Raw genomic sequence first — 27,890 nt, 5'->3', positions numbered from 1 at the left:
AGATCAACGAAAAAGTCAGTCCCTTAGCAAAAGTTTTAATAGTCCTCAAAATAATCACTTTTTGAGCACTAAATCTAAAAAATAATAAGCCATATATACCAAGTGAAGCTGAAAAGCAGGAACTTCAAAATGAACAAGAAACATTTTTAAAGAGTCTCTTATATTGAAAGATCTTACTCAAGTATACCTGCCAATTACCACTTAATGCAAAGGATGAACAAACTAGTCTTTGTTTTTCTCCTAAAATATATCTAAATTCATTATGGGGACAGGTTTTTTTTTTTTTTAGTTTTACTAGGTTTTGTTATTTTAGTGGCTTGAATGTAAGATTGTTTTTATAGACTAGTGACGTCTGGCTCCAAGTGAAAACAGTGAATCATATGGGGGCTCCGTTTCTGTTCAGAGTGGCTGATGCACTCTGAAAGGGCAGAGTGTCGACTGAGATGGAGGGTTCTTTTCAGCTCTCACACTTGGCTTTTTTGCAGGCTGGAAGAGAATCATCATCTGCTTCTGATGTCCGAGGTTTCTTCACCGTGGAAATAATTCCAAAAGCAGTTTTTCTAGTTTCTATAAATCAAACAAGGGAACCAAGGTGCTTAAAGTTAAGATATGATTTAAAGAGGTGGTGTAACAAGCACCCCCATGTTACTGTGACTTACAGCGTGAGTGAATGATAAACCTATATGAACTGCTGAGTGCTGATGCCATTTATTGCTATCACCTTTACCTGCCCCTAGCTTATACAAATATCAGTATATTAACATCTAGTTCATTCCAAAGGGACTACCCTCAAGGGTAAAATTACAGGGCAAGTTATCTCTAACAGCATCTCATGTAGCCAGAAACCAAGTTTCAGAGGTTGGGGCAGCACACGCGTAAAGCGTGGTAGAGACGGATGAGTGAGGACAGCAGGTACAACAGCCAGCCGTACTGATCCACGGCGGTGTGTGTGCTCACTTCATTTTCTGGCCAGACCATTCATTATCTGTGTCCCTTACTAGATCATGAGTGTCTGTCTGAAGAATCAACCATATTGTATGGCCAACATACAGCAATGCCTGGCTATTTAACAAATGTTTAAGAAATACTTGTTGAGTGAATAAAGAATAATACACATGGTTACTGACCTCTTTTATGTTGGTGACAATGGACAAAGAAGAATGGAAATTATTAGATGTTTAGGTCAGGCTGGCAGCAGAGTTCAACTTCAGTCTAGCTAACTTCTGCTAAAATTTCTGTACTGCAGGGCCAGGCACTGTGTCATCTACAGAGGATTCTGAGATGCCTAAACAGTGTTCTTTCTACCCATACTGAAAGCACATCAGGGGCAAATATAATAGTATAATAGGAATGGAGATCCCACAAGAAGTAACCCTGCCTGGATGCATCAGGAAAGTATCATAAAAGAAGTAACACTATCACAAAAGAAGGAAAAGAAAAAGGAAAGTTTTCCTTTGCAAAGATATGGAGAGAGAGATAAGAAAATAATACTCAGGAGACAAGATGACTGGAGTAAAGGAGGAGTGTGAAAAAGCCAGCGGGGAACAAGGCTGGAGGGGCAGTTTGTGAAAGGTCACAGTGCCATGGAGAGATTCAAACTTAGTCCTTAGGAAACCGGGAAGATGAGGGAGGAAGCGAGACCCTCTGGTGACAAGAGAGATAAAATCAAAGGGACTTGATAAATACAAATTTAATTAAGACTGATTTCATGTAATAGAAGTCAAGTCATTTCTAAAAAGTTAAATATTACCTTCTAATTTATCAAGATTAATTTACCAAGTCTACTAAATTTCTGTTAGTTATTTAAAAGCATTTTAATTTATAAAAACAGGGACAAAACTTCTCTCAAGGTCATTACCATGCCAACATAATCAGAGAACCTCAAAACAAGAAATTGACCAAAATCTGCATTTCACCAAGAAAAATGTTACACTTACAGATGTCTATTTTATCACTATGATTATAAGTCTAAAATCAGCAGAATAAAAAATATAAAAATTAAATTGTGAAAAGCAATTAACAAAAATGTTTGTAACAAAACAAAAAGGATTAGTTTCATAATTATTTTAGTTCCATGTCAGAAATATTTGTTTTTTAATCACATGAACATTTACTTCTTAATCTAAACCAACAAGATTATAAACCACTGAAAAACAAGATTTTTATATAGTTACTAAAGTAGACCCTGAACCTCTTTTCTCTGTCTTGACCTTAAAATTGCCATTCACTGGTTGCTAGAACCCCACAGGACTCCTCTAACTTTGACTCCTTATAGCACGCCTTCCCGTGTGGACGGCCAGCTACTACTGTGTGTCTCGGCTCTCCTGTTTCCTAGGTGTCTGCTCCTGCACTGTTTTCAACAATTGCTCCCATGATAGGGTTTTCACACCCTCCAAGAATTAACCATCTTTCGGCAGTGCTTCTGTGCCGTGGTGTCCTTAAATGGGGTCTCAGGATGATGCAGGTGCCAGCTGGGTCTTATGAGCATAGAGGATAACAGTGAGGCTTTGAATCCTCTTGCCTCAGAATCGAGTAATTCTTTTCATGTAAACTCTCACTGTTCCCACTGTTTCCCCATCTATTTGCCATGAAGTGATGGGACCAGATTCCATGATCTTAGTTTTTTGAAGGTTGAGTTTAAGCCAGCTTTTTCACTCTCTTCTTTCACTTTCAACAGGAAACAATGGAAACAGTCAGAGACTTTATTTTCCTGGGCTCCCAAATCACTGCAGATGGTGACTGCAGCCATGAAATTAAAAAGATGCTTGGAAGAAAAGCTATGACAAACCTAGACAGCATATTAAAAAGCAGAGACATTACTTTGCCGACAAAGATCTGTCTAGTAAAAGCTATGGTTTTCCAGTAGTCATGTATGGATGTGAGAGTTGGACCATAAAGAGTGCTGAGTACCAGAGAATTGATGCTTTTGAACTGTGGTGTTGGAGAGGACTCTTGAGAGTCCTTTGGACAGCAAGGAGATCAAACCAGTCAATCCTCAAGGAAATTAGTCCTCAATACTCATTGGAAGGACTGATGCTGAAGCTGAAGCTCTAATACTCCGACCACCTGATGCAAAGAACTGACTCTGGAAAAGATCCTGATGCTGGGAAAGACTGAAGGCAGGAGGAGAAGGGGATGACAGAGGATGAGATGGTTGGATGGCATCACTGACTCAATGACATGAGTTTGAGTAAACTCTGGGAGTTGGTGATGGACAGGGAAGCCTGGTGTGCTGCTGTCCATGGGGTCACAAAGAGTCGGACACAACTGAGCGACTGAACTGAACTGAACCTTAGGCTGAATTAATAATCCTAGTATCCCACCACGCTACTGTCTCATTGGCCGCAATGTCAACTAAAACCATGGTAATTACAATTTATCCTGTAGATGTGCTACTAATTCAACAGGGAAAATGAGCATAAACTAGGACTGTCTGGGCACAACTAGAACGAATGGGAATGCTGTTGGAGTCCACGAGACTTCTTTTAGTTTAGCTTCCATAAAAGCCTGGCTTTAGATATAGCTTACGTTGAATAGCTGAGGTTCTTGAAGTCAAGAGTAGATCTTCATATTTTTCCCTATTAAATTTTTAAAATCAGTCTCCCTTCTTTGTCTTAGTCTGTTTTAGACCACTAATTGTTACCCAAAATCTTGATGGTACCTTACATTCACTTTAGACAAAAACAATGGCAGAACCACCAGTTTGAACTATTTCCTCATTTCAGAAAATCTTGATAAAAGTTCTAATTTGGTCATTCCCAGAGCTTATATGGTGGAATTAGGTTATGTATGTAATAAAAGAATCTCAAACTAGAACTGTTGAAAACAAAAGCAGAATCATCTAATTCACCGTAAGTCAATACAGCAACCAGTTCTCCCAAGCAGAAATCAGATCATTAAAATCCAGACATAATATACAAGCCCTCAATAACTTTACTACTCTTTTGTTAAATAACCTAGTCTTTATGTAGCAACCAATTCGGAAACTTAACACTCACGTGGATGGTATCAAGTAAACTGCTTCCTGACCATTACCACTAGTACTAAAAATTACAAAGAGAATGAAGATAAAAGCAGCAGATCCAAAGTACAAATGTTTTTTTCTTTGAAAAAGCCTCTTTTTCATTCTCCAAAGTCCTGGCATATCAAACACTTCTAGTTCAATTTTTATCATCTGATGAATAAAAAATTCAGTGCCTTCAAGTAGTGGAATTAAGGTAAGGAGGTAGATATATAGATTAATGAAATGTGAGTAAAAAACGTGGAGTCTACGCATACTTGAACATGGAAACAAAAATGAGAAAAGAACCACAAGGTGTAATAAATGTGCAAAGTTGTGATCTGAGTTTGCTAGCTGGATCTTTAAAAATGTATTTGGTGCTTTTGTGTTCCTCATCAATGGCTTCCATGTATTTTTCACTTTTCACGTCTCTCAATCAGTGATTTTCAGCAGGGAAAGCATGTCCCTCTAGAAGAAAGGGCAACTAGAGGCCTATCAAAATGTAGGCAGGGATACATATGAAGAGCTTGAAGAACGCATTCAACACTCAAGGCAAAGTATATTCATTCCACGAACTACAGAACATAAAGCTTGAAGTGAAGGGCAAGAAAAGCATTGATGCACGTGGATAGTGGGTTCAGAAAAGATGACTTTAAAGGGACTCTGAGGTGTAGGATAATAAAAGTTGATACGGCTCAACTGTTTGACAGGCTCTTAACATGACCACAGTGATTCTGTTGGAAAAACGTGCTCACCTCCATGCAGAAGCACCGCTCGGCAGTTGGTGGACACTGCGGCCTTGGCATCGCTTTCAGACAGCCCAAACAGCAACCCTCTGGGGGTCGTTAAAGCTTTCAGCCGAGAGTCAGTGGAGGACACCAGACCAACAGAAACATAACCAACAATGCCAGCTGCCCTGGCCCCGAGAGAGACACTAATTCTACAGTTCTTAGCCCAAATGGAAAAAGCATTTGAGAAAAGACTCATTTAACTCTAAACTTTTACTCTTCCCCTTCGTTTCTACTTTACCCTTCATCCAGAAAACAAAAGGATAAAGCACTTTAAGCCTGATGTAATTTGTTTCTGAAGCTCTTAGTTGATAAACTTATAGTTTCAAAACTCTTGTTAAAGTTTAATAGACCAAATTCCCTAAAAGAAAATTCCAATGACTTCTTATTCAGAAAAGGATACAAGTTTGCCACATCGTATGGGCCTCTTATTTCTAAAGGCTAAAATAAAATGAACAAAAAATAGATATGAGAGAAGTTATTCATAACATTTCAATGACTTCATCTGCAGTAAATAGGATGCTTAAGTGTCTAAAAATAAGGAAGTCAACTGCATAAATTTAAGTCGTTATAATTTTGATGGATTTCTTACATTTTTGAAAATATAAAAGATCCTTGAAAAGCATTTTATAGCAATATAAAGGAAAGACTATTTATATAAACAAAATTTGAAGCCCCAAAAGAATGGGGATAAATAGAGATAAAATTGCTCTTCACCAATTACAATGAGCAAATGAAGTTAAAAATGAAAACACAACCTTTTATTACGTTACTATTTTAATTTCTACCCTAGAAATCTTTCAGTTTTAAAACTTGAAAAGTGAAAACAAAGCACTTAATGCCAGACTTACCCTTTCTGCAGCACTAGATATAATTACATTCTACAAAACAGAAAATAATCAACATTAATCTTAGATAAATGTGGGAAAAAACTGAAGAGTCTTATAATACTAACCAGCAATCAAATTTTAACATAAACACCAACTTCTTCTTAAGATAAGGTACATAATTAAGGTGATGGATGAAAGACCTCATGTCAAACTAAAAGCAGCCTAAAATAAGAAACAGAACAGGCCCTCCCAACAGATCTTAGGAAAGATGAATCAGTTTAAAAAACTAGTTGAAAAGGGCACGTAACCTTAATTCAACTCAATAATGATAAATAATTGCTCTCCAGACTATTCTTTCACAGTAGGTAAATGGCCAATTCTTTACTGAAAGATAAAGACTTTCAACACATCTTCCCCAATTCGTGTTATTTTTCCCTAGGGTATTTTCCTTTCTCTTAAAACCTGCAGAGCCTGTTGAAATGGGAGAATTTGTTCTTGGGCCTTGAGAACTTTTTGCTCTAAGGATCAGCTGGATAATCCCAGTATATTAATAATAAACAATCAGATTTGAAAAACATCCTAAAATTACGGAACCATACCTTTCCTTTGCAGACCTGCATCAAATTGAGGGCGTTGGAAATCGTGTACCTTCTCATCGTGGAGTCTTTGATAGCAGGGCTATAGAGAAGTTCAAAGCCCACTCCTCGGTCAATTGCCTTCATAGGAAACAAAGAAAACTGTCAAGGCTAACACACACTGCCTTACTTCATTTTCACTGAACTTCCCTCTCACCTCCTTCCTCACCCTGTCCCTCCTTGCCTAACTCCTGCATGTCCAGGTACAGCTTTGAAAAAAGGCATATTTGTGCCCGGATGGCAACATCCAAGGGAGAAAAAAAGATCTTTGGCTCTACTTGATCAACAGAGTTTATGTGAGCTGTGGGGAAGCTGACTTTCTATAAACAGGAGCCATCAAGAGGCTGAGGAGAGCAGTGTCCCAGTGGTGTGGCAGAAGGGCTACTACTCCATGAACTGTCAAAAGGAAATCGGAGACGTGTTCCCTACATGAAGGGCAGACTGTTTGCAAATGTAGTAAACCACCTAATTTGATCCAAGAATGAAGAAACAAAAAATGAAGAACTCAAAAACATCCTACGAGCAGGAGTAGAAGGCATCTAGGGGAAGCGATTCAGTACACATATGCTGAAGGAAGAGACACAGACAGCCACCAAGTGCTATGTGCCAGGCACCGTGCTGAGAGGGTCTTATGCATTTATTCAGCACCCCCAATGCCTAGAAAGCACTATGGCAAAGATAGCTACTGTCCCGCTCTGATCTCCCCATTTTCTTTATTAACAGAGTCAGTAGCTTAAGTGGGGCTCATGAATGCCCAGCAAAAACAATGAAAGCAGCCTGCATCCCTGACAATATTGCCCAGCTTGCAAGCTTGGCCTTCTACATGAGAAAAAGAAACTTCCTTGTTTAAGGTGTTCTTAATAGGGTGGAATCCACAGGTAATACCTTATTTAAAATTTTAGATAGATGAAATACAGACTCATTACCTGAGCTCCTGCTTCCAAGCCGATTTTAATGCGAACTGCCTTAAGCTCATCAACTGAGAGTTCAGCCTGGAAGAGGTGGCAACTAAATCCACTACTACACTGTTCTGCTTCCCTGAAGGGTGATTTGCATCTTCATCCGTTTACAAGAGAGGGGTTTCAAGCCAGCTGTGCAAGGGAATGGTGAGCAAAAGCTTACATGGTTCTTCTCTTCTAGAAACTTCCAGTTTAATGGGGGAGACCATCAAATAATTACACAAAAATGAAAAACTTCCACTGCGCTAAGTAATGTCAAGGAGAAGTCTAGGTGTAGGTGAGGAAGGACTTAATCAGTTAAACAGCAGAAGAGTGAAGCACTTGCACAAGGCAGGGTGGAGGGGGGCGGGGTATATGAAGAGGCTCTAGGGTTGGAGGGAGTGGTGGGGCGTGTGGAGAAGGTCAAAGGCTGGGGAGGAGAGAATGAGGAGAGCCCTGTGGTGGAAGTGGAGGCTAGAAGAGGACGGGAAGGGCCAGCAATGCAGGTCTTCAGAACAGAGACAGAATTAATCTTAGTAGCCAGATAGAACATCTAAGGACTTTCTCATGGAGGTGATGATTGGAGCCGCAACGGCCGCAGTGGGCTTTTGAAGGAACGAAGTAAGTAAAGCAGGCAAAGACCAGGAGGCAGATGGGTTGGGACCTGTCCGGTGAGGACGGCTGGAGGTCTACTCCTGAGTGCAAAAAGTAATGCAAAAAATCTGTCTTCTGAATACAGACTTCTTTTCTTCCATCCCCTAATCTTCCCTTCCCTTTTCTTGCTGCCTTGAGGTGCCCAGATTTTATTTTAGCTTCCCTATATATCTGATCCTACTTTAATTACATTTACACAGTTTTCCACACTGCAACCTCCCCCTCTCTCTTTTTCAGACAGCTTCTTCCTGCCCCCAATTCTTTGTCTTGTGTTGATTATATCTGGGAATGGTGTCTGTTATGCTATTCTTTGTGGCATAAAGATATACCCTATTCACCCCATCTAGCTTGGATATTTGGAAGCTGGTATCATGATACTTCTCAGTAACACAGAGCTGTTCTTCTATATAAAAAGCATTTAATATATTAATATTCTGAGGGAATCAATAGTAGCTTATGGAAAAAAGGTCATATGATAATGCTGTTCACTATGGATTATCCATCATAAAAGAAACCAGGGTTAACTTGGCAAACTGAAATTCACAGATAAACCAAATCATGTCTTTCAACCATATTCTCAACTATCCTCCTGGCTATTTCTCTAACCAAAACTGCTAATTAGCCAAAGAGGCTTACTTACATGTACTTCTTTTCCTCATCCCTCTAGCTGCTGAACTAAAGCACAAGCCAGTAAGATGCAGAAGCGGAGAAACAGAAGATGCAGGTGACACGCAGAACTAGGTGACCAGGCCCCGGAGTATCTGCTGCCTCCCCTGCCTCCCACCCCCTTGGGACCAGAGCAAAACAAAAACTTTTCTGGGCGTGGAGAGGGTAAATGGACACAATTATCCACTTAATTATTTTTTTAAGAAAAAAGTTCTGATTCTGATCTTAGTACATTAATCAAATTCACTTTTAAAATGGAAAGAAAACTCAGAAACTGAAGATTAATGTGCTACTGAAGGCTGTGAACACTTCTTTCATAACACTTTATTTAAAAATTTTAGATAGATGAAATACAGACTCATTACCTGTGTTCGCTTCCAAGACCATTTTAATGTAAATTGCCTTAAGCTCATCAACTGATTGTTCATAACAGCCTTTTCATAAAGAATGCCAGTGCCTGCTTGATTAGCTTTTGTTTGCATCTCTGACCAAAGGTTCTGGAATAAGCAGATATTTCTTTACTAATGAGAAATAAGTCATAACGATGCTACAAACCAAGAGCAGGTGTGTGACGTGTGAAAAGACACAGTGGTGGTAAAATTCCAAGAACTAAAGCAAAGCTTAAGAGAAAGAAGAGAGAAAGAAAATAGGGGGTTGACTACTGGGACAATATACAGATTCCCTGTTTATTTCGTAAAAATTAGTTCTTTACTGAATTGCAAAGGAGGACACTCTTGGTGTATCATTCTTTGAAATAGGTAACTTGTTCAGATGATCACATATCAAGTAACACAAGAAAGCACCAAAAAGTCTTAATTGTATCTCTGCTCCTGTTGGCCCCACCCCCCATCTCCCATAATCACACTTATTAATTTCTTATGTCTTTTCCCAGAGTTTCTTCATACAAATATAAGCAAATATGAACAACATCTGTTTTCCTCATTTTTACCCCAAAGATAGCCTACTACACTGTGGTTCTGACTTGAAGGGTTTTCCATGTCAGTTCCTAACTTCAGCGCTGCTTTAGAGCTGCAGTACTTCACTGCAGAGGTATGGCATGCTTAACCAAGCCTCTGATAGTTTTGCGTTGTTCCAATATATCTGTAGAATAAATGCTAAGGTGGGATTGCTGGGTATTACAGGTTGAATTGTGTCTCTTATGAAGGTTATGTTGAGGTCCTAATACTCAGTATTTCGGACGCAACCTTATTTGGAAACAGGGTCACTACAGATGTGAATTAAAATGCGGTCTTACTGGACCAGGGCAGACTCCTAGTCCAGTATGACTGGTGTCCTTCAAGATGATGACCACGTGAAGACATAGAGACACGCTGTAAAGACAGAGGCAGAAATCAGAGTGTGCAGCTGCAGGCCAGCAACCACCAAAGATTGCCAGCAAATCACAAACAGCTAGAAGAGACAAAGGAGGATCCCCCTACTGGTCTCAGAGGGAGCATAACCCCATAATGTCTTGATTTCAGACTTCCAGTCTCCAGAACTGTGAGTTGATGCATTTCTGTTAGTTTAAGCCAACCCATTTGTGGTACTTTGTTATGGTAACCCCAAGCAACTAATACACTAGGTCAGAGGGTAAAGCATGTATAATTTTGATAGCTGTTGCCAAATTATCCCCTCCCTCATATGGATTGCTCCACTTACACAGTTAAAATCAAAGGATGAGAACCCTTGCTTTCCCACAGGCTTACAACCATGTATCGTCAAACTTCTGGGTTTGTCCCAAACAGATAGGTGATTTTTGATGTGAATTTCTCTTAGCATGATGGATTTAAACATCTTTTCATATGTTAACAGACTATTTGTATTTCCTTTCCTGTGAAATGTCCTTTTCATGTTCTTAATCCATTTTTTTGGATTGAGCATCTCTCTTTTTTAAGCTTATCAACTTCTGCGTGCATGCTTAGTCGTTCAGTCATGTCTGACTCTTTGCAACCCCATGGACTGTTGCCTGCCAGGCTCCTCTGTTCATGGGGATTTTCCAGGCAAGAATACCAGAGTGGGTTGCCATGCCCTTCTCCAGGGGATCTTTCCAACCCAGGGAATCCAACCCAGGTCTCCTGCATTGCAGGCGGATTCTTTACCGTCTGAGCCACTGGGGAAGCCCTATCAACTTCTGGGAGCTCTTTATATATTAAAGAGACTAGCATTTGTCTATGACGTAAGTGAAACCATCTCCACAGTCTGTCATCAGTCTTCCCACTCTGTCTCTGATGGGTGGTGTTGCTTTTTGCCACACAGACATTTTTTGATACTGCCAAGTTTGCTGGCATTGCTCCAAGCACTGGATCCATAAAGTACTTAACACATTTAGGTTCACAGTATGTGTGATGAAAAATAAAGTTTATAGAGCAGTCACACCCAACTCAAGGATATATGGAAAGATTCCTGGAACAACCTCATTGCTTCAGGTACTACTTACTGGATTTCTTTCAGTGGGGACTAATTGGACCAAGAAGACAAATGGATTAGGGTTAGAGAAAATGCTGAAGGGAAAACTTCACAAAGAGAGCATAAAACATACAATCATTGAAAACAGCTCAAAACACTTTTGGTTGTTGTTGAATGGCAAAACACTGTTTAAAAAAAAAATCAAAATGAAGGTGAAGATAGGTGTTTTGCTTAAAGAAAATTCTTCTCAAAACCTGAATTCATAAAGATGTTTTAAAGTATGAAATTACTCTGTGCTTAACAAAGAGCTCTGCTGTAATTTTAAATCACATTTCCCAAGAGGAAAAGGACAGCAGATTTAGAATCAAAGCTTGGGTACAAATCCCAAGTTAACCTTTGAGAGAGATATGTACCTGTTGTGAGATGCAAGCTACCTGAGTCTCAATTACATCACCTGCATAATGGAGAGAATTCACATCTACCCCACCTTAAAGCTGTGGGCTGAGAGCAAGTGTGAGAGAGTTTAAACCTTAAAATGCTATTAGAGGTCATTTGGTTATCCAAGAAAAGGAGCTGAATTCAACTTTCTTGAAACCCAACTATAACAAGATAAAATGATTCTATTATAAGTTACTTAGACTTCAGAGGAGGTTTGTAGGAGATTCTAGAGGGAATTAACATAACTGAAATTATGGTGCCCTAAGCATGTGGTGAAGATACCAAGAGGGATGAAAGCTGCTAAAAATTACATATAAGGAATGCTTTGGTATGTCTTAGCTCCTGGGCCCTGCTTCATAATTGCAACCTTCTTTTACTTCTTTTTTTTAAAGCTGTATTGAGGGATGATTGAAAAATATAATGTATAAATTTAAAGTATAGAGTGTGATCCTTTGATATACACATACTCTACATCAGGGGTCCCCAGGCCATGGACCAGCAGCAGGACATGGCCTGTCAGGAACCCGGTCACACAGCAGGAGATGAGCGGCGGGCGAAAGTGAAAACCATCTATCCCTTCCCCCAAGCCCCGAGTCCGCAGAAAAATTGTCTTCCAAGAAAACAGTTCTTGGTGCCAAAAAGGCTGGGGACCATTGCTCTACAGTGTAGAATGATTACCAAGATCAAGATAATTAACACAACCATCACCTGATGTAGTTAACTTTTTTTTTTTTTCCTGTGGTGAGACTGCTTAGGATCTTCTCTCGACTACTTTTAAGTTACAATACTGGACTATTACCTACGGTCGCCCATTCTGTGTTATTAGAGCCTCGGAATTAGTTCTTTTTCTAAGTGAAAATCTGTACCCTCTGACCTAAAATCCACACTTTCTGAGCTGATAATTCTCACATGCCTTATGGCCAAGAAGTCAAGACTAATAAATTAAGTATCTTACTGCTCCTTTTTTTTTTTCCTCACCACTCCATTCAAACTAAGATCTGTACCCAATACTGTGATCCTTATAAACCAAGCCAACCACTAATCATGGTCAAAGACAAATTCATTCTAAGGGCCAAAAGAGCATGCAAGGACCAGGACTTAAGATTAAACTGTTCCCCACGTTCACTACATCTTCTGTATTTTCATGGGGAATATATTTCCATACTTTAAGGATACAGTTCCAAATCCATAACAGGTACAACTATCAGGTATAAATAATATACACACATCTATACAACTGCTCTTTATTTACCCTGTACAGCAAACTCGCTTCCAGCTTTTAATTTTAGTTAATTTAACTTTTAATTCCAGTTTCTCTTAAATGAAAGAGGTGAATGAAATTAACAGGGACTCTTCTGCTTCCTGACCAATTCACACCGCAGCCTACTTATACACTAGACAAAGACTAAAAATAAGGCTGCACAGCCTTCCCGCCACTCCATCATCTAGTTTTTATTAAACAACATATGTAAAATGTTCACACCAGATTTTAAAAAAAGCAGACACTGTGTTAAATACTGCATATCCCTCTCACTTGTCAAATTTTTACTTTTCAGAATTCTTACATTAAAAAATGTGGGAATGTGGCCAAAAATATCCGTCAAAAAATAGTACCTTCCCGAACTCACAGATGGAACTGGAAGGTGGGCTGTCCTGGTGCGTCTCCTCCTCATGCCCCAGTGCCCCACTCCTCTCACTGTGGAGGCTGCCTGCCGAGCCCTGACAACCAGCTAAGGGTTAATGGCTTGCGGGATTTGCTTGTGTTCCCCAAGTTGCACCCTGACAATATGAAATTAGATGTATACTCGTTCAACTGAAAATTTTAGGGAGGACCCATTAAAGAGAAAGTATTGGGTAATTAAGAAAAGACCATGACACGGTTGGTGCTTCCTAGAAGCTTATAACCTGGGTTGAACAGTAGGGCACGTTCATAAGAAACCAACAGAAAGACACCCCCAAAACTGCCACTGGGTAGCTTAGCATTGTTGCGGGATGAGAAGAATTAAGTGCCGTGAACTGCTGTCCATTCCATGGACTTGGCCTTAGCATCACATGTCACTGTCTCCTCCCAACCAAGAACACAGTATTGTATGTGGGTTTACTCAGGCAAAGTCATCTAAAAAATGGCCTTCCTTGTTCATCAGGGTGAAGAGAAAAGTAAAGAAGTTGAAAGTTTAAGAGCAACTTATGGGGGGTGCCATTTACATGTAAACTGGAAGGGCAAACTGAAGCTGGTAAAAAGCCTTGGCCAACTTCTGGAGACAAAGCCTGCTCCCGCAGGGGAGGAACAACATGTGAGGCCAGTAAGACTGTCCTCACCTCAGGTACTCTGTTAGTTTGAGCTTTCAACATGGTAGCTGGGGCACATCGCAGGTCTCATCTAATGGAAATCAATCTGGTCTGCCCCAACCCTGGGTCTGAAGAGCTGTACAGCTTCTCCGGGCCTTCATTTGACCATGTTTGACAAGTGAGCTGTTAAAACAACATAGATCTCCAATTCTAAAATGTGAGGGTTTAGGGCCTTGTGTTTAAAAGCGTTTACTCATTTATTCATAAGTACTGCCAAGAACGTGGGGAAACAATGATTTGAGCGTGTTGTCATATATATGTTCAGTAGTGTTCTCATTATTAATCAGCAAAGAGCTGCTTAATAGTTTTCCCTTTAAATATATAACTTTAAAATTTTGAATACTTTTCAAAATATTACTCCTGAATGCTTTATAGTAGCATACATTCAGGGGTAGAACATAAGCCATCTTAAACTTTTTCTACACCGGATTCAATTTTTCCATACCATACAGATCAATTTTCTCCTTGTCTCTGCCTATTCTCAGCATCAAGCCAACTCCTTAGCAGCAGAGAGGGAAACAAAAGATTCTCCAGAGACAAATGAATAGGGGAGTTACCTATCTTGAAAAAAAATCCATAAATTTTTAATTTTCCAATTCTGACAGGGTTGGGTATGTAATCTAGACTGTTAAACCTTTTTTTCTCCTTCAACAGCACTTTTTGAGAATGGGAAACAGCTTCAGAAGACTCTGTTCTAAAACAGCATCCTGACTCCTCCCAGGATCCGGTTGCCAATGCAAATAGTCGACAGCTGTGCCAACCTTATAGCAATCTCACTGTCATGATAGAATAAGACTTATAAAAAGGTGTGACAGATGGAAGACAACGAGTGGAAGAAAATGAGAAATTATGTAGAAAGGTAACGAGAAGGATTCTACAGCAGAGGAAGGAGGACAACGCGGGGTCACCTTCTTTGGTTATTACAAAAGTAACGCTGGGTTTTTGGGTGAGCCAGCGCAGCTCAGTGCAGATTTTAACTGGGCACAGACTGTGCCTGCTGTGCTTCCGCTCCCTGCCCTCTCCTGTCCCCGCCACTGCCACTCCCCTCTCCAGTTTGCTGCTGCCACGAGAACCCTATTTTTTCCCTCCTTTCTTGGCTACTCTGTCTCCTTAATATGCAACATGAAGACTGTTAAGTGTCCATTATTATTAGCTATCTGCTTAGGAAATTTCCTTCACACAGTTGAGTTTCTAAGGCCTTTCAAACACACCTTGGTAATTTACTAGTTATTTTTTATATTAAGCTTTCTTTCAGCCTTTAGTCAGCTTGCACAATAAAATCCTTTAAGTTGTCTATTACTAGCCTTTGATTTTCCCCCTCTAAAAACAGCAGTTTCCTCTGCCCCTTTCCCAGCATGTTAACGCACATCTAGAGATTCACAGAACAAAGTGTGACACTTACCACATTAATAGGGGGTCTTTTGAAGTAAAATGGCAGCTTCTCTGTTACAGTTATGCAGACTAAATCCACATCTAAATGTGTACAAGCGACCTGTCAAGAAGAAAACACACGTAAAACCAAAAGCAAACTGGCACGTTAAGAATGTGGCAGGGTCAAACACTGGAGAAGGCAATGGCACCCCACTCCAGTACTCTTGCCTGGAAAATCCCATGGACGGAGGAGCCTGGTAGGCTGCAGTCCATGGGGTCGCGAAGGGTCGGACATAACTGAGCGACTTCACTTTCACTTTTCACTTTCATGCACTGGAGAAGGAAATGGCAACCCACTCCAGTGTTCTTGCCTGGAGAATCCCAGGGATGGAGGAGCCCAGTGGGCTGCTGTCTACGGGGTCGCACAGAGTTGGACACAACTGAAGCGACTTAGCAGCAGCAGGGTCAAACATGATATAAAAAAATGTAAATAGATACGGCTCACTCAATAGACACTGTAGGGTTCTGTGTTCAAATGCATCCATTCTTTTGCAAAACCAATGGTTAGCCATTCACATTTGGTTTGAATGGTTTAGCTGTAATCCAGCTGAAGTAGGGTGGTATGTCTACAGAACATCTCAACAGACATGGTCCAGAGACCCTCTAATCCGTGCTCAGCTACACAAGGAGAGGTTGCTAAGAGAGGCTCAGTTTCTGGAAGGTTACTTCAGACTGTTCCAGAAAAAGGAAACTTCTGATATCCAAAAAAAAAAAAAAAACCCCAAAGCTAAAAGGAATGTATGCATGGTCCACATTCTCCAGAAATTATTTATTTTTGTGCCAGCAATTGTCCCACATCTATAGGTCCAATCAATCTACTGAGTGGTCAAAGAAACACTTACATGGCACTACCAACAGCATTTTGTTCAAAGGCTAATAGAAACAAAGCATCTCCACAAATGGTCAAAGCAGAACTGTTGTAAATCAAATGATTCTGAATGCATTTTTTTTCAACTGTTAATTTCTCTTTCCTTTCTTCTCATTTTTGCTATTACTGTTGACACACTGCATTTACTTCCAAAAGACATCTGAAACTGCTTATAAAAAAAAAAACATGCAAGACAAAATAAATGGATAAGTAAATGAGGATAAAAGGAAGAACAGGGAAGGAAAATAAAGCTGAGGAGTGGTTACTAGCTTAAAAGTGCAGGCCAGAAGCTGCACATTCGGCTCTCATTTTGCCATTATTTGATTTACATAGACAAAAAGAATTGGCTCTTCCCTACTATGACAAAAAATAAGCCTCACTATCAATGCCAGTATAGTCAGGCTTGATGAACAAATTCAAGCTGCCAGGGTGGCAACGACCAAGAGAAATGGGTCGAGAGGGGGTGACAATGCCCTGTAGGGTAGGCTCGACCTTCAGCAATCACAGGCCTGTCACATCTTATACTTTTTCTTCAGAATCCCTGCTCCACTCATTGCTACCCCCACTTCAGGGTTCCGGGAAGCAGGGAGTGATCGGAGGCTGCCTGGCTTTAAGATAGTCACAGTAACTTAGTAAGCCTGGGAAGTAATGCTGCTCTGGCAGACACTCAGCTCATAAAGGACCTGTCCCATCCCAACTGCTACAGATGTCTAACTCATAAAAGTCATTGAAAATTTGCTAAGAATGGATGAGAAAAGCTCTGAATACTAAAACAAATTCAGCTTGCCATTTTTACACTATCAGATTGGCAAAGATCACAAAGTTTAGTAATATACAGGTCACTCAAGAACAAACAGACAGGGACTCACAGGGTTTTCAAAACCAGTCTTGAAAAGCATTTCAGCAATAGGTATCAAGATTTTACACGCACACATCAGCACATTTCACCTATAGGAAGGTATCCCATAGAGACCAGAAGTGTGTTCTATAGCTTTATACCCTACAAATGCTTCAGGATTATTAGTGAAAGAACATCTGCTGCAGTGCCAATCACAAAAGGTTAGACACAAGTAAACATTCCTCAATTTTACTTAAACAAACAGAGTCGCTTTACACAATAGAACACGCTGACTCCTTCTATGCAGTGAGGCGCCGCTCAAATGGATATTATGGAACCACTGCCAAGACACACTGTCTGGTGAACAAAGCAAGGTGTCAGGAAGGAAGGTAGGAAAGAGGGAGAGGGGAATGAAGAAGAACTGTGTAAAAATACTTCTGAAAAGAAACCCAAGAACTTCTGGCTGTGGTTGCCTCTAAAGAAAAGGGACAAGGCGTTTTAAGTAGGAGGATGGTGTACTTTTCAGTGTATACCTCTTAGCACTCTTTGAATTTATTATTACAAGCACAAATTATTTTTCTTTTCAAAAAAGCTGATTCATTTCTTAAAAGCCTGTAAAACATTCTTCCCCAGCGTAAAGCTAAATTAGGTTACTTGATTATGTATTGCTCTTTTTCCCCCAGGGTTAATTAAAAAAAAATCCCTTGTGTTGGTTTAAATACATGCATTATAATAAATTTCCAGTTACAAAGGACAGCTCTACTTGGTACCTTAGACTTAAAATGTCTCAAACCAAATTCTTTTGGTATTTAGCTATTAATCCAAATGTTCAACTGATACACTTAGGTAACTATACACTAAGAGCTAATGTTCACAGTATAATGAAAAACTTTCTAAATCATTAAAAATGATTACATTATGTCCAAATACTTGTGATTAAGAATTTGATTACAGTGGTTTTGGCAGGTTGTATATGAATTCATATCAACTGTTCTTAACCTTCCTCTGGCCAAAGACTCCTATGAGGATTTAAGGAAGGTATTCCCCAACTGGTACATACACACATACACTAATCTTAGATTTTATGGAACAAGGAGAATAAGAGGGAGAAGGTTCAGTCTCCCCCAAATCCTTCATGGATGTCAGACTGGTGTTTTATGCAAGGAAGAGCCAGGCTTGCCAGTGAAAAGAGATGCCCATAAATGGATCCTCCCAACCTAACCCATGTTTAAAAAAAACAACCCTCCCCTGAAGAATTTGCTTAAAATGGAGATTACCAGGCCCTACACCCAGCAATCAATTCAGTAAGCAGGGTCTAATCACCTGCATTTTAACAAATTTTCATGGCAAATCTGACACCAGTGCAGCCAGACCACACCTTCAAAGGAGCCTGGAAAGATCTGCCCTTTCAGTAGCCTCAAGTGTTAGTACAATAATGCTCTGCAAAGGGTAAGGGATGGATTTTGGAAGCAGGAAGAAAAGAGAACTTCAATTTTCACTTATTTTTAATTCCTTCTCTTAAAATATTTTGTTCAGTGTGTGTATATTATTTCATAAAGCACACTGATATAATGGAGCATGCAAATAATTTAAAAGAAAATAAACACCCACATATTGGGGATGTAGGACCAGTATTTTTTCAAATTGATATAGTACACACTCAAAGTAGGTTGGAGGCCACTGACTAAACAGGCTGAATTCTCCTCATTCTGTCCAGTCCTAAATGGGAATAACAATGGGAAAGAATATGAAGAAAAATAAATATGTGTAATTGAATCATTATGCTTCACAGTATAGCACAACAATCAACTATACTTCAATAAAATTTTTTTAAAAATCCTAAATGGGAATAACTAACTCAGAAGCTCCTGAAACTTCTATGTAACTCTCTCTGCCATATTCCATAGCCACCCCCATCCCAAGAAGCCCTGGCCAATGGACTCAGCTTACAACCTTTCATCTTTGCCTTATCCCCTGGGGTAACTATGGAGAAAAAGGGTTTATCGATGAGGTATGTTTCAGATACTCTGAGTGGAACTAGTATGTTAATTCCCAGGGAAACAATGCTGTTTAAGGTGTTTAGATTTCATACTACTAATTGTTAACATGTGTTTAGGAATACTTTTATGATTCATTTTTGAGACCTTAGTTTTAGAATATCCTATCTACGGAGACACTTGCCTACATTCTAAATAATCAACTTACTATACAACATCACTTAATAAAACATAACCTGTTAAGCAACAAATTGCTTGCATTTGACCCAATTTCAAGCTTACTATTAAAAGAAAAATCTTTTAAAATAGATTTTCTATAGAAAACAAGGAGTGCCAACTTCAACTGAATCTTAACGAATGAGTAAGATATGGAAAAATGTTCTGATTTTAAAAACTTTTTTCTACAGTCAATTCCAAACAAATACTCTGCCAATTATTTATAGCTTTTATCCATCTTCCAGAATATTTCTGACTCTTCCACCCACTATCATGTGTTTGTACTTCTGACCTAAAATTTAAGAATAATCTGAGGAAAACAGCAAGATAAATTCACTGTATCAAATTATAATGCATTCTAACACCATAGTCCTAGTTCTATAACACGCTACCTGAGGTTTAGAGCAAATCATTTAGCCTGAGTTTCAATTTTCTCTTCTACAAAATGGGGATAATAATAAGCATCCATCCCAATTACCCCCTGGGCTCCTGTTTTCTCTAATCATGTAAATGGCTATGGAAATGTATGCTCTTCAAAATCAATTCAAAACACAAGAGTACAATAAAAAATTAGGTATACTACCAACTTTTAGTCTACATTTTAACCAAATTGTTAATAATTAATAAAAAATTGGGTTGCTGTTTAACTAATCAGAATCCCATGTGGAACTTAAAAAAAACAGATACCAAGCTCAATCCCAAACCTACCTAATCAGAATCTCCCATGGTGGAGATCTGAGCCTGCCTGATTTTAAAAGGTTTCACAGGGGTCTCTGATATCTAAGATCCATTCGATCCTACTTCCTTTTTTTCTGAAACGAAATTCTAGAGAATTACTATAACTGAGCATTTTAGGAAAGGAATTGCCAAAAAAGGGGAATTCATTACTAACTTGTGCTGTTTCCCTGCATTAATATAAACAATGAAAACTGTGAGTGTACCTCAAAAACTAAATTTATCACACACGAGTCTCCTTAGTCAACAGCTCCATCTACTGGAATAAACTTAGGGGAAATCTTATAATTTTAGAACAGACTACTTAAAAATAGATTATACTGTAAAATTAAAACATCAAAGACCAGCTCCATAATATCCCTTTGGTGGATACACTTTTGGTAGATGGCTATTTTCTTGAATCGAGACAAAGTCAACATTCCGAAATTTCTAAAAGCAGCTATATGTCACTTTACACAGTAAAACATATTCCTGAAAAACTATTATTACAGTTGATTTCTTTTTTCCTGTGATCACTAACAACTCCCAGTGTGTTCCGTCTCAAGCTGGCAAAATGAGCATATACATTAAACAACTTTGCCTCCTAAAAAGTCACAGAAATGGCCATTTGAAAAGGACAAAAGACATTCATAAAGGTTCTCTTAAACAAAAAAGAATAGTACCAGCAGATAGTTGATTCTGAAGGATATCTAGAAGGCCGTGATCATGCTAGCATATGGACCACACCTCAGAGCACACAAAGGAGAAGCTAAGCAGAGAAGGATCTTTTATGCCACAGCAGAATCTTGTGCCTTTCTTCTGTAACAGGCAGCAGCAATTAGCAAGAACAGACACTGAAGTGGTAAGGAATCCACTTGCTAATGCAGGAGACACAGGTTTGATCCCTGACATGGGAAGATCCCACGTGCCACGGGGCAACAAAACCTGAGAGCCACAACTACTGAAGCTTTCTTGCCCTAGAGCTCCACAGCAAGAGAAGCCACCTGAAAGAGCAGCCCATGCAATACAATGAAAAGCAGCCCCCCGCCCACAATTAGAGAAAAGTCTGCACAGCAAAGAAGACCCAGCACAGCCGTAAGTATAAAAACGAACAAAAAGAGGAAAACTTGATGGATTCTCTTAATATCAGCCCATCAAATATCTAGCAGAATTAACAAAACAAAATATGCCACCCAAATACACTCTTGGGCAGTTCCAGGACTCCACGTATAAATGAAAAATCCTCAGTGTTTCCAGATGAGATCAAACAGGGCATCTACAAAGGTATAACATCAGACTTCTTATGTAAAATAATGAGTACTATTTTCTTTTACTGTTACTTACATGAAAAAGTTTTTCTGTCTTTGGAAAAACTGCAACAATGTCATACAGCCGGACTCTTGAAGAAGTTGCTCTCTAGTAAAATGAAAAGAATGTTACCGTACAGTAACAACACAACAACAAATGCATATGGGATTCTGACCAGCGTCCTGGCTGCACTTCTATTTCAACTTGTAATACTTACGCCACTGACATTTTTGTTTTGCTTTGCATGTTGACAGAAAAGACCTTCTCAGCATATAAGACTCTAGTTATCAACATCCATCTCCCCAATCATCTCTCCTTCCTTCCCACACTGTCATGCTTTACCTGTATATCAAACATTTTGTTTGAGACACAAAAATCAAATTAGACAGCTCCTGCTCTTATAAGCTAGCGGAGGAGCTTGCCAGAAACTTACTGAGCACCTGCTATGTGTAGGGCACGAGGGATACAAAATCTGCTTTCAGTGGAGCTTATCATTTTTTGGTGAGATGAGAAATACACATGACTAACTATGATGTGATTAGGTTCACAATGAGAATACTGTTAAATACAAATTAAACTGCTAGATGTGTAAGAAAATAACCAAGAGTCCTCTGACAGAAGGAGAGAGATTTATCAGTTAAAGATTGTTTATAAAAGAAAGTCTCAAACTGATACTGTATGTGTATGCATGTGAAAAGGCTGAAAAAATACATATTCAAGTATACAGTCACTGAATGATGAGATAATATGTGCTATTTCTTCTTTCCCTTTGGCACCTTTAAAATTTTTTACCTCTTATTCTGTAAAAAGAAAAAGCATGATAAAAATTAAAGGAGGAAATAGAACGGCTGAAGAGATGCAGCAGGTACTGTGCTTGAGCAGCTAAGTGAACCCACTGGGCAGATGCATGCCAAGACAGGGCAGGTTCCAGGTCTCAGAAAAAGTCAGGATCCAGTACTCTTTTCCTCTGCCTGACACTCCCACTTGGGACAGGGACTGAAAGGGGCCACCAGGATGTCCATGGTAACAAGAGAAAAATCAAAGTCTGTGACCATAAAAAGTCAACTCTATGTCTCCCCAGGCTTAGAGAACCAGAATGCAGCCTGTAGCTATAAAAAAAAAACCCCAAATTTGGTTTTCATAATTTCTTTAGCAATGCTAATTGTTAGAAAGGAGGCCAGCCCCTCCTTGATCACTCCTTTTATATGAGAGAGGAGGCCATTCCAGCTAATGATGAAACAGCTCAGGTTCTCAGAGATCTCACTTTCTCTCTCCCTCACTGACTCTTCACATCAGCACCGGCTACTTGCAAGTCTCCACCTAACAAACAGAATCTAGACAGCAGGTTCTCACCAGCCGCCCAAGCCTTCTGTTCCTCCATGGAGTCAAGTTTCTTAAGCAAAGTTAGCAGCAGACACTGGCTATATTTTCTCATAGCCCAATCACTTCCATGGAAATGGCTTTTCGTAAGGCAACCAGTGACCACCATGCATTAGGGAACCTGCCTGGCCAAGACATGTTTTAGGCCTTCTCCTGCTTGACTGAGTACTCAGGCGCACTGATGCTGCTCACCCTTCTCATGCTCCTCATTGTCCACCTACTCCTGAGACGGCCCGTCTCAGTCTCCCATGCTGGCTCACCCTCTCCTCCACCACTGAATACAGCTGTTCCTTAGGATGCTGTCCCAGACCTTCTCCTCCCACATTATACTTTGACCGGGGAGTCTCATCCATTCTCCTGAGTACAATACTCTCTACAAGGTGACCACTTCCAGATGAGTATCTTGAACTGGGGTCCCTCTTCTGAGGGCCACATCCTTTTTTCCCCAACTACTCATTTGACAAGCTCCACTTGAACTCCTGTGGCTTCCCTGGTGGCTCAGTTGGAAAACAGTCTGCCTGCAGTGCAGGAGACCTGGGTTTGATCCCTGGGTTGGAAAGATCCCCTGGAGAAGGAAATAGCAACCCACTCCAGTATTCTTGTGTGGAGAATTCCATGGACAGAGGAGCCTGGTGGGCTACAGTTCATGGGGTCACAAAGAGCTGGACATGATTGTGGCTGTCTTTTCACTGGAACTCTTACAATAACCTACTGTGTCTCAAACATGATGATCTGACACCTATTTCTCTTTGTATGTTTCATCTCAGGAAATGGTACCATCTACCTATCTGGCTGCTCAGGCCAAAGCAGGGAGTCACCACCTTCGATCCAATCAACATCAAATCCTGTCAATCCTCCCCTCCCCGACCTTTATCCCCTTTGATCCATTCTCTATAATGCAAATCTCAAAACTGTACTCCCTTAGTTAAAACCTTCATAGGCTTCTTCTTTTTTTATTTTATTTTATTTATTTATTTTTTTAAAGTTGGCTTTTTTTTTTTTTAATTTTAAAATCTTTAATTCTTATTGCTCACCCAGACCTACCTTTCTAACATCATCCTAGGTTAGACAGCTCATCAGGCTCAACACAACTGGCATTTCATTTCCCACCATGCACCATGTTTTTTTGGGATTCAGGACCTTGCATAATTTATCCTGTCTGTGGGAATATCCTCTCCCTATCTGGCACCAATAACATTCACTGATTCATATGGCCACAGTTTGAACATCAGCTTCCTCAGCTTGGCCTCCTGTTACACACTCCCAGAACATTCCTTATTTACTATCTCCCACTTTTTAAATGTTCCTCTCATTTTCCAAAGGACTGTATCTGTATTATTCATAGCAACATCACCAGTACTCTATGTCTGGGTCATGTAAGTTCAATGAATACCAGTTGCTGGAAGACTCTTTAAATCTTTAATCCTTATACATGTGTCATGAATAGAAGAGACTCTATTATACCATGTGAATTCTGAGCTAAGGAGAGCAGTCAAGTGTCATACACTGGGGGTTGGGGAAGATCTAAGAATGAGGTGAGTTGAAAAGCAAGTGTTCAACATTAATCAATACAACTTACAAGACCAAGAGAGAAGAAAAGTAACTTACCAAAACATTACAGTGAGATGGATCCGAAACGATAATGGTTAGTCTAGTTAAAATTTTAATTGGTTTTGATTTTCCCTGTAATAAAAAAAGCACAAAGTACAGATGACTGATTTTCCTCCTTACCAGTGGAAAGTACTCATTAAAAGGTACTAACAACAAGGAATAGTGTAAAGCCCTAGCCTTAACTCTCAAGGAATTTATAATAGAAGTATACTTTGTTTTATTGTTTTGCTTTGTTGTGCTTCACTGATATTGCTTTTTTTTTTTGCAAACTAAAGATTGGTGGCAACCTTGTATTGAGCGAGTCTATTATAATGCGTCATCTTCCAACAGCATTTGCTCACTCACATCTCTGTGTCACATTTTCGTTATTCTCCCAACATTTCACATGTTTTCATTATTATCATATTTGTTATGGGGATCTGTGATTACTGATTTTGCCTAAGTCCTAATCGTTAGCCTGCCAGGGAATTCCCTGATCTCTGATGATACTATTGTAATTTAGTGTCAAAAACCACACACATGTAAGACACTGAACTTAATCAGCTCTTGAAATAACAACAACGGATTGAGAATATTACACAAACTTTTAGTTAATAAAGCAGTTGCAGGGTATGAGAGGACTCACTCCAATTTTGAAAGAAGATTTACTGTGGGCAAAATACTATCAAACAGCATTGCATGCTACAGAGAAATTGTACTGAAAGGAAGCAAATTCATGCAGCAAATTCATCGTTGCCTTATTTTAAGAAATTGCCACAGCCACCCCAGCCTTTAGCAACCACCACCCTGATCAGTCACCAGCCTTCAGCATCAATGTAAGACCCTCCACTGGCAAAAAAATTATAACTTACTGAAGACTCAGATAATGGTGAGCATTTTTAAGCAGTAAAATATTTAAAAATTCAGATAAACACTGTGTTTTTTTTTAGATATAATGCCGCTGCTGCTGCTACTAAGTCGCTTCAGTTGTGTCCGACTCTGTGCGATCCCACAGACGGCAGCCCACCAGGCTCCCCCATCCCTGGGATTCTCCAAGCTGCTGCACACTTAATCAACAAGGTAAGCATAAACTTAACATGAATCAGGAAACCAAAACATTCGTGACTTGCTTTAATGTGGCAGTTTGGAACCAGACCCACAGTATCTTTGAGGTATACCTGAATAGCTAGAGAAAAAGAGATATACATAATGTTTCATGGAAAAACTAAGTCTTCATGCAAAGGTAGGACTGGTAGACAAAGGAACGGGCCGTGCAGGTTAGAGAACCATACATATGACTGGGAATGCCTGAACTGGATGAGTAAGTATTATGTTTCTTAAACAAAGCACTTACCTGTACAATTGGCAAAGTTGTAAAGAGTTCAGAAACAGCTACCGGTTTTTCAATTTCCTACAACAAATAAAGAATAATTTTCAGAAAGCTAATTTCTAGCATGCAGAAACACTAAATAAGCTGTATGTATGTCTGTGTGTGTGTTTTTTAATAACGAAAGTTGAAGCCGAGTAGGAGCTGAGAACATCAATGGAAAGGAAGGATGAACAACAGTTTTTTAGAATGAAACAATCTGTAAGGAACAATTGTTGGCCTAAGGAAAGATACACATATTTACTAGTATGTTCGGAAGGGAAATCAATCAGTAATGAGTCCATGACGGTAAAATAAAAAAGATGAACTATTGTGATTAAAGTTTAAACAACAACAATGCACTTTTTAAAAAGTTACTTAACATCAGATCGACTTTAAGAATCTTTACACCATACCCCAGCACTTCACAAAAAAGTTATCATTTGTACAGATATGTATCAGCTCAACTAGTAACATATAAAATAATGCACAAAGAGTGCTCATCTGTAGCTTTCACATTACCGATACACACAAAATAATTATAAATGCTGGTTATTATTAATGTCAGAAATCCTATTTTACCTGTTTCTTTTCCTTAAATTCAACAACATGATTGATGGCAACAACTGAATAGCCCACTGAAAAGAAAAATTGAACATTCTTGTCAAATACAACAACCTCTTTTACACATAAGCTCATACCAATTCATGTCAAGACTACAAGGCAGAAGAATGGTTATGAGTATGGATTCTGGAGTCAGATTTGCCTGTTCTCAAACCTAAACATTACCACTTAAAAGTTACTTAAGCTTAAGTTTCAGGTTCTTCGTCTGCCAAATGGTGATAACATCAGGATTCATCCCATACAACTGTCATGAGAATTAAATGAGATAACACATGCTGGATGTTTTAGAACAGTGCCTAGCATAGACACAGGGCTTTGTTTGACTTTGGTGATGTATTATCGGCATGATAACAAAGACCTTTATCTTTGCCTATCTTCTTTCAACCATTATTCTTTTTCGTGTCCCTATGTTCATTTTCATCTCATCAAATTTATACTTTTTTCACTATCAACTTCATTCTTACTTTTCTGTTGTTTTTTTCTTTTTATTTTTACCCTTTCTACTTCTTCAGAGACCCTTTTGCTAAGGCGAAACAGGATGACCACTAATTCACACCAATGTCCACGTTCTCCTTTGAGCTACCCACCAAGAGACTGAGAACTCTCTGAAGCCAAGGCCTGGCTTTATCAGCCTCAACACAGCACTGCTCTGGACATGTGGACTTCAAAAATATGTTTAAATCATGACTCCAATCTTTAAGCTATTTAAACAGCAACGGTGACGACAGGATATTAATATTAAAAGATAACGCATATTACGGTCAAAATAGCGGTCTCCCCCCTCATGAGTTTGTCCAAGGTCCTTTTCTTCCTCTCTCAAATATTTACTGAGCATCCATTACTTAACAGACCCTGAAGAAACCTCTTCTATTTTGAAACCCTTCTACGCCCACTTAGACAGCAGTTGTGATTCACTTCAATAATTAAGATAAGGTCTTAACCTCTCTCGGCTTTTGTTTCCCCTGGATTCAAACAGGAGTAACATTCTAGCCATTCTGCTCTCCTCCCACCCTCCTAGTAAGTCCTCCGCCTCCACTTACTCTCCGTGTAAATAACATTCCGACACTCGGAACCACATGTCCCCATTCTCAGGGCCCCCACAGGACTCCCCCTCTCTGCATCAGTTTCCCGCATTTGACAGCATCAGGACAATGTCAAGAGACTTAGGAAGGGGCGATATGAAAAGCACTGGTGTAGGCGTACACTTGGGAGCCCCGTTTTCTTCCATCCATCAGCTGTGGGGCCCATGCAGATCCCCCGCCATGTCAGGGCCTCAGTTTCCTCAATTCTCAAGACAGAAGGAGCTGGACTGGGTAACATCTCCCCAGTGCGTTCGAGTTTCCCGCGCCTCGGGTCAGAGCAACAGCGCAGGGGCATCAGTTTCTAAGGACACGCCGGAGGCCCCAGGACACCAGAACTAGGCCCGCCGGGTCCCTCCAACGCATGGCTCGACAGCCTAGGGACAGCGAAACAGCGCAGGCACGGCGGCCCGCGAAGCCCGGGAGACTCACGGTGAGCAGCGTTCTCCACGAGCCCGCGCAGCGCCTTCAGGTCGGAACCCGCCCGCAGGTCCAAGTCGGCAAACGCCGCCATGCTGAAGCCACGTGAGCCCCGGCGCCGGCGCGGCCTCTGGGCCCCGCCTCCTCGGGCATGCCGGGAACTGCAGTTCACCGGCTCGCTCAGCCCCGCCCTTCCGCAGTGTGCGGGTCTCCGGCTCCGTTCTCGCCTTCGAGTACCAGCAGAAGTTAGCATGTGGAGATTAGCAGCCTCGCTTCAGCCCTTCGTCTTCTTCCAAATGAGAATGTCTGGTTTCTCCTGGGGTTGGGGGGTGGGGGTTCACACCTCTCACCCTTC

The 27,890-nt window shown here is 40.1% G+C and overlaps 1 protein-coding gene across 1 annotated transcript; it reads right to left on the bottom strand.

Annotated features, from left to right (window-relative positions):
- Positions 1 to 41: 41 nt before the first annotated feature.
- RPP30 (ribonuclease P/MRP subunit p30) lies at positions 42 to 27,629 on the bottom strand. The gene is made up of 11 exons (XM_068961623.1): positions 27,548 to 27,629; positions 25,995 to 26,050; positions 25,401 to 25,457; positions 24,065 to 24,139; positions 21,113 to 21,184; positions 15,107 to 15,196; positions 6,218 to 6,334; positions 5,640 to 5,669; positions 5,192 to 5,229; positions 4,756 to 4,835; positions 42 to 567 (listed from the first exon to the last, which is right to left on the bottom strand). The coding sequence occupies exons 1-11, from the start codon at positions 27,627 to 27,629 to the stop codon at positions 458 to 460; spliced, it is 807 nt and encodes a 268-aa protein (XP_068817724.1). The 3' UTR covers positions 42 to 457.
- Between the last annotated feature and the right edge of the window lie 261 nt (positions 27,630 to 27,890).

The sequence above is a fragment of the Capricornis sumatraensis genome, chromosome 23 (genome assembly GCF_032405125.1).
Source record: "Capricornis sumatraensis isolate serow.1 chromosome 23, serow.2, whole genome shotgun sequence".
In the NCBI taxonomy this organism is placed as follows: Eukaryota; Metazoa; Chordata; class Mammalia; order Artiodactyla; family Bovidae; genus Capricornis; species Capricornis sumatraensis.
This window is presented reverse-complemented; position numbering and strand designations above follow the sequence as displayed.

Excerpts from the sequence above, each read along its gene's own strand:
- RPP30 (XM_068961623.1), bottom strand. The coding sequence starts at position 27,629 with ATGGCGGCGTTTGCCGACTTGGACCTGCGGGCGGGTTCCGACCTGAAG. Across the intron at positions 26,051-27,547 it reads CGTGGAGAACGCTGCTCACC|TGGGCTATTCAGTTGTTGCC; the intron begins GTGAGTCTCCCG and ends TTTTCTTTTCAG. Across the intron at positions 24,140-25,400 it reads CAACTTTGCCAATTGTACAG|GGAAAATCAAAACCAATTAA; the intron begins GTAAGTGCTTTG and ends TTTTTATTACAG.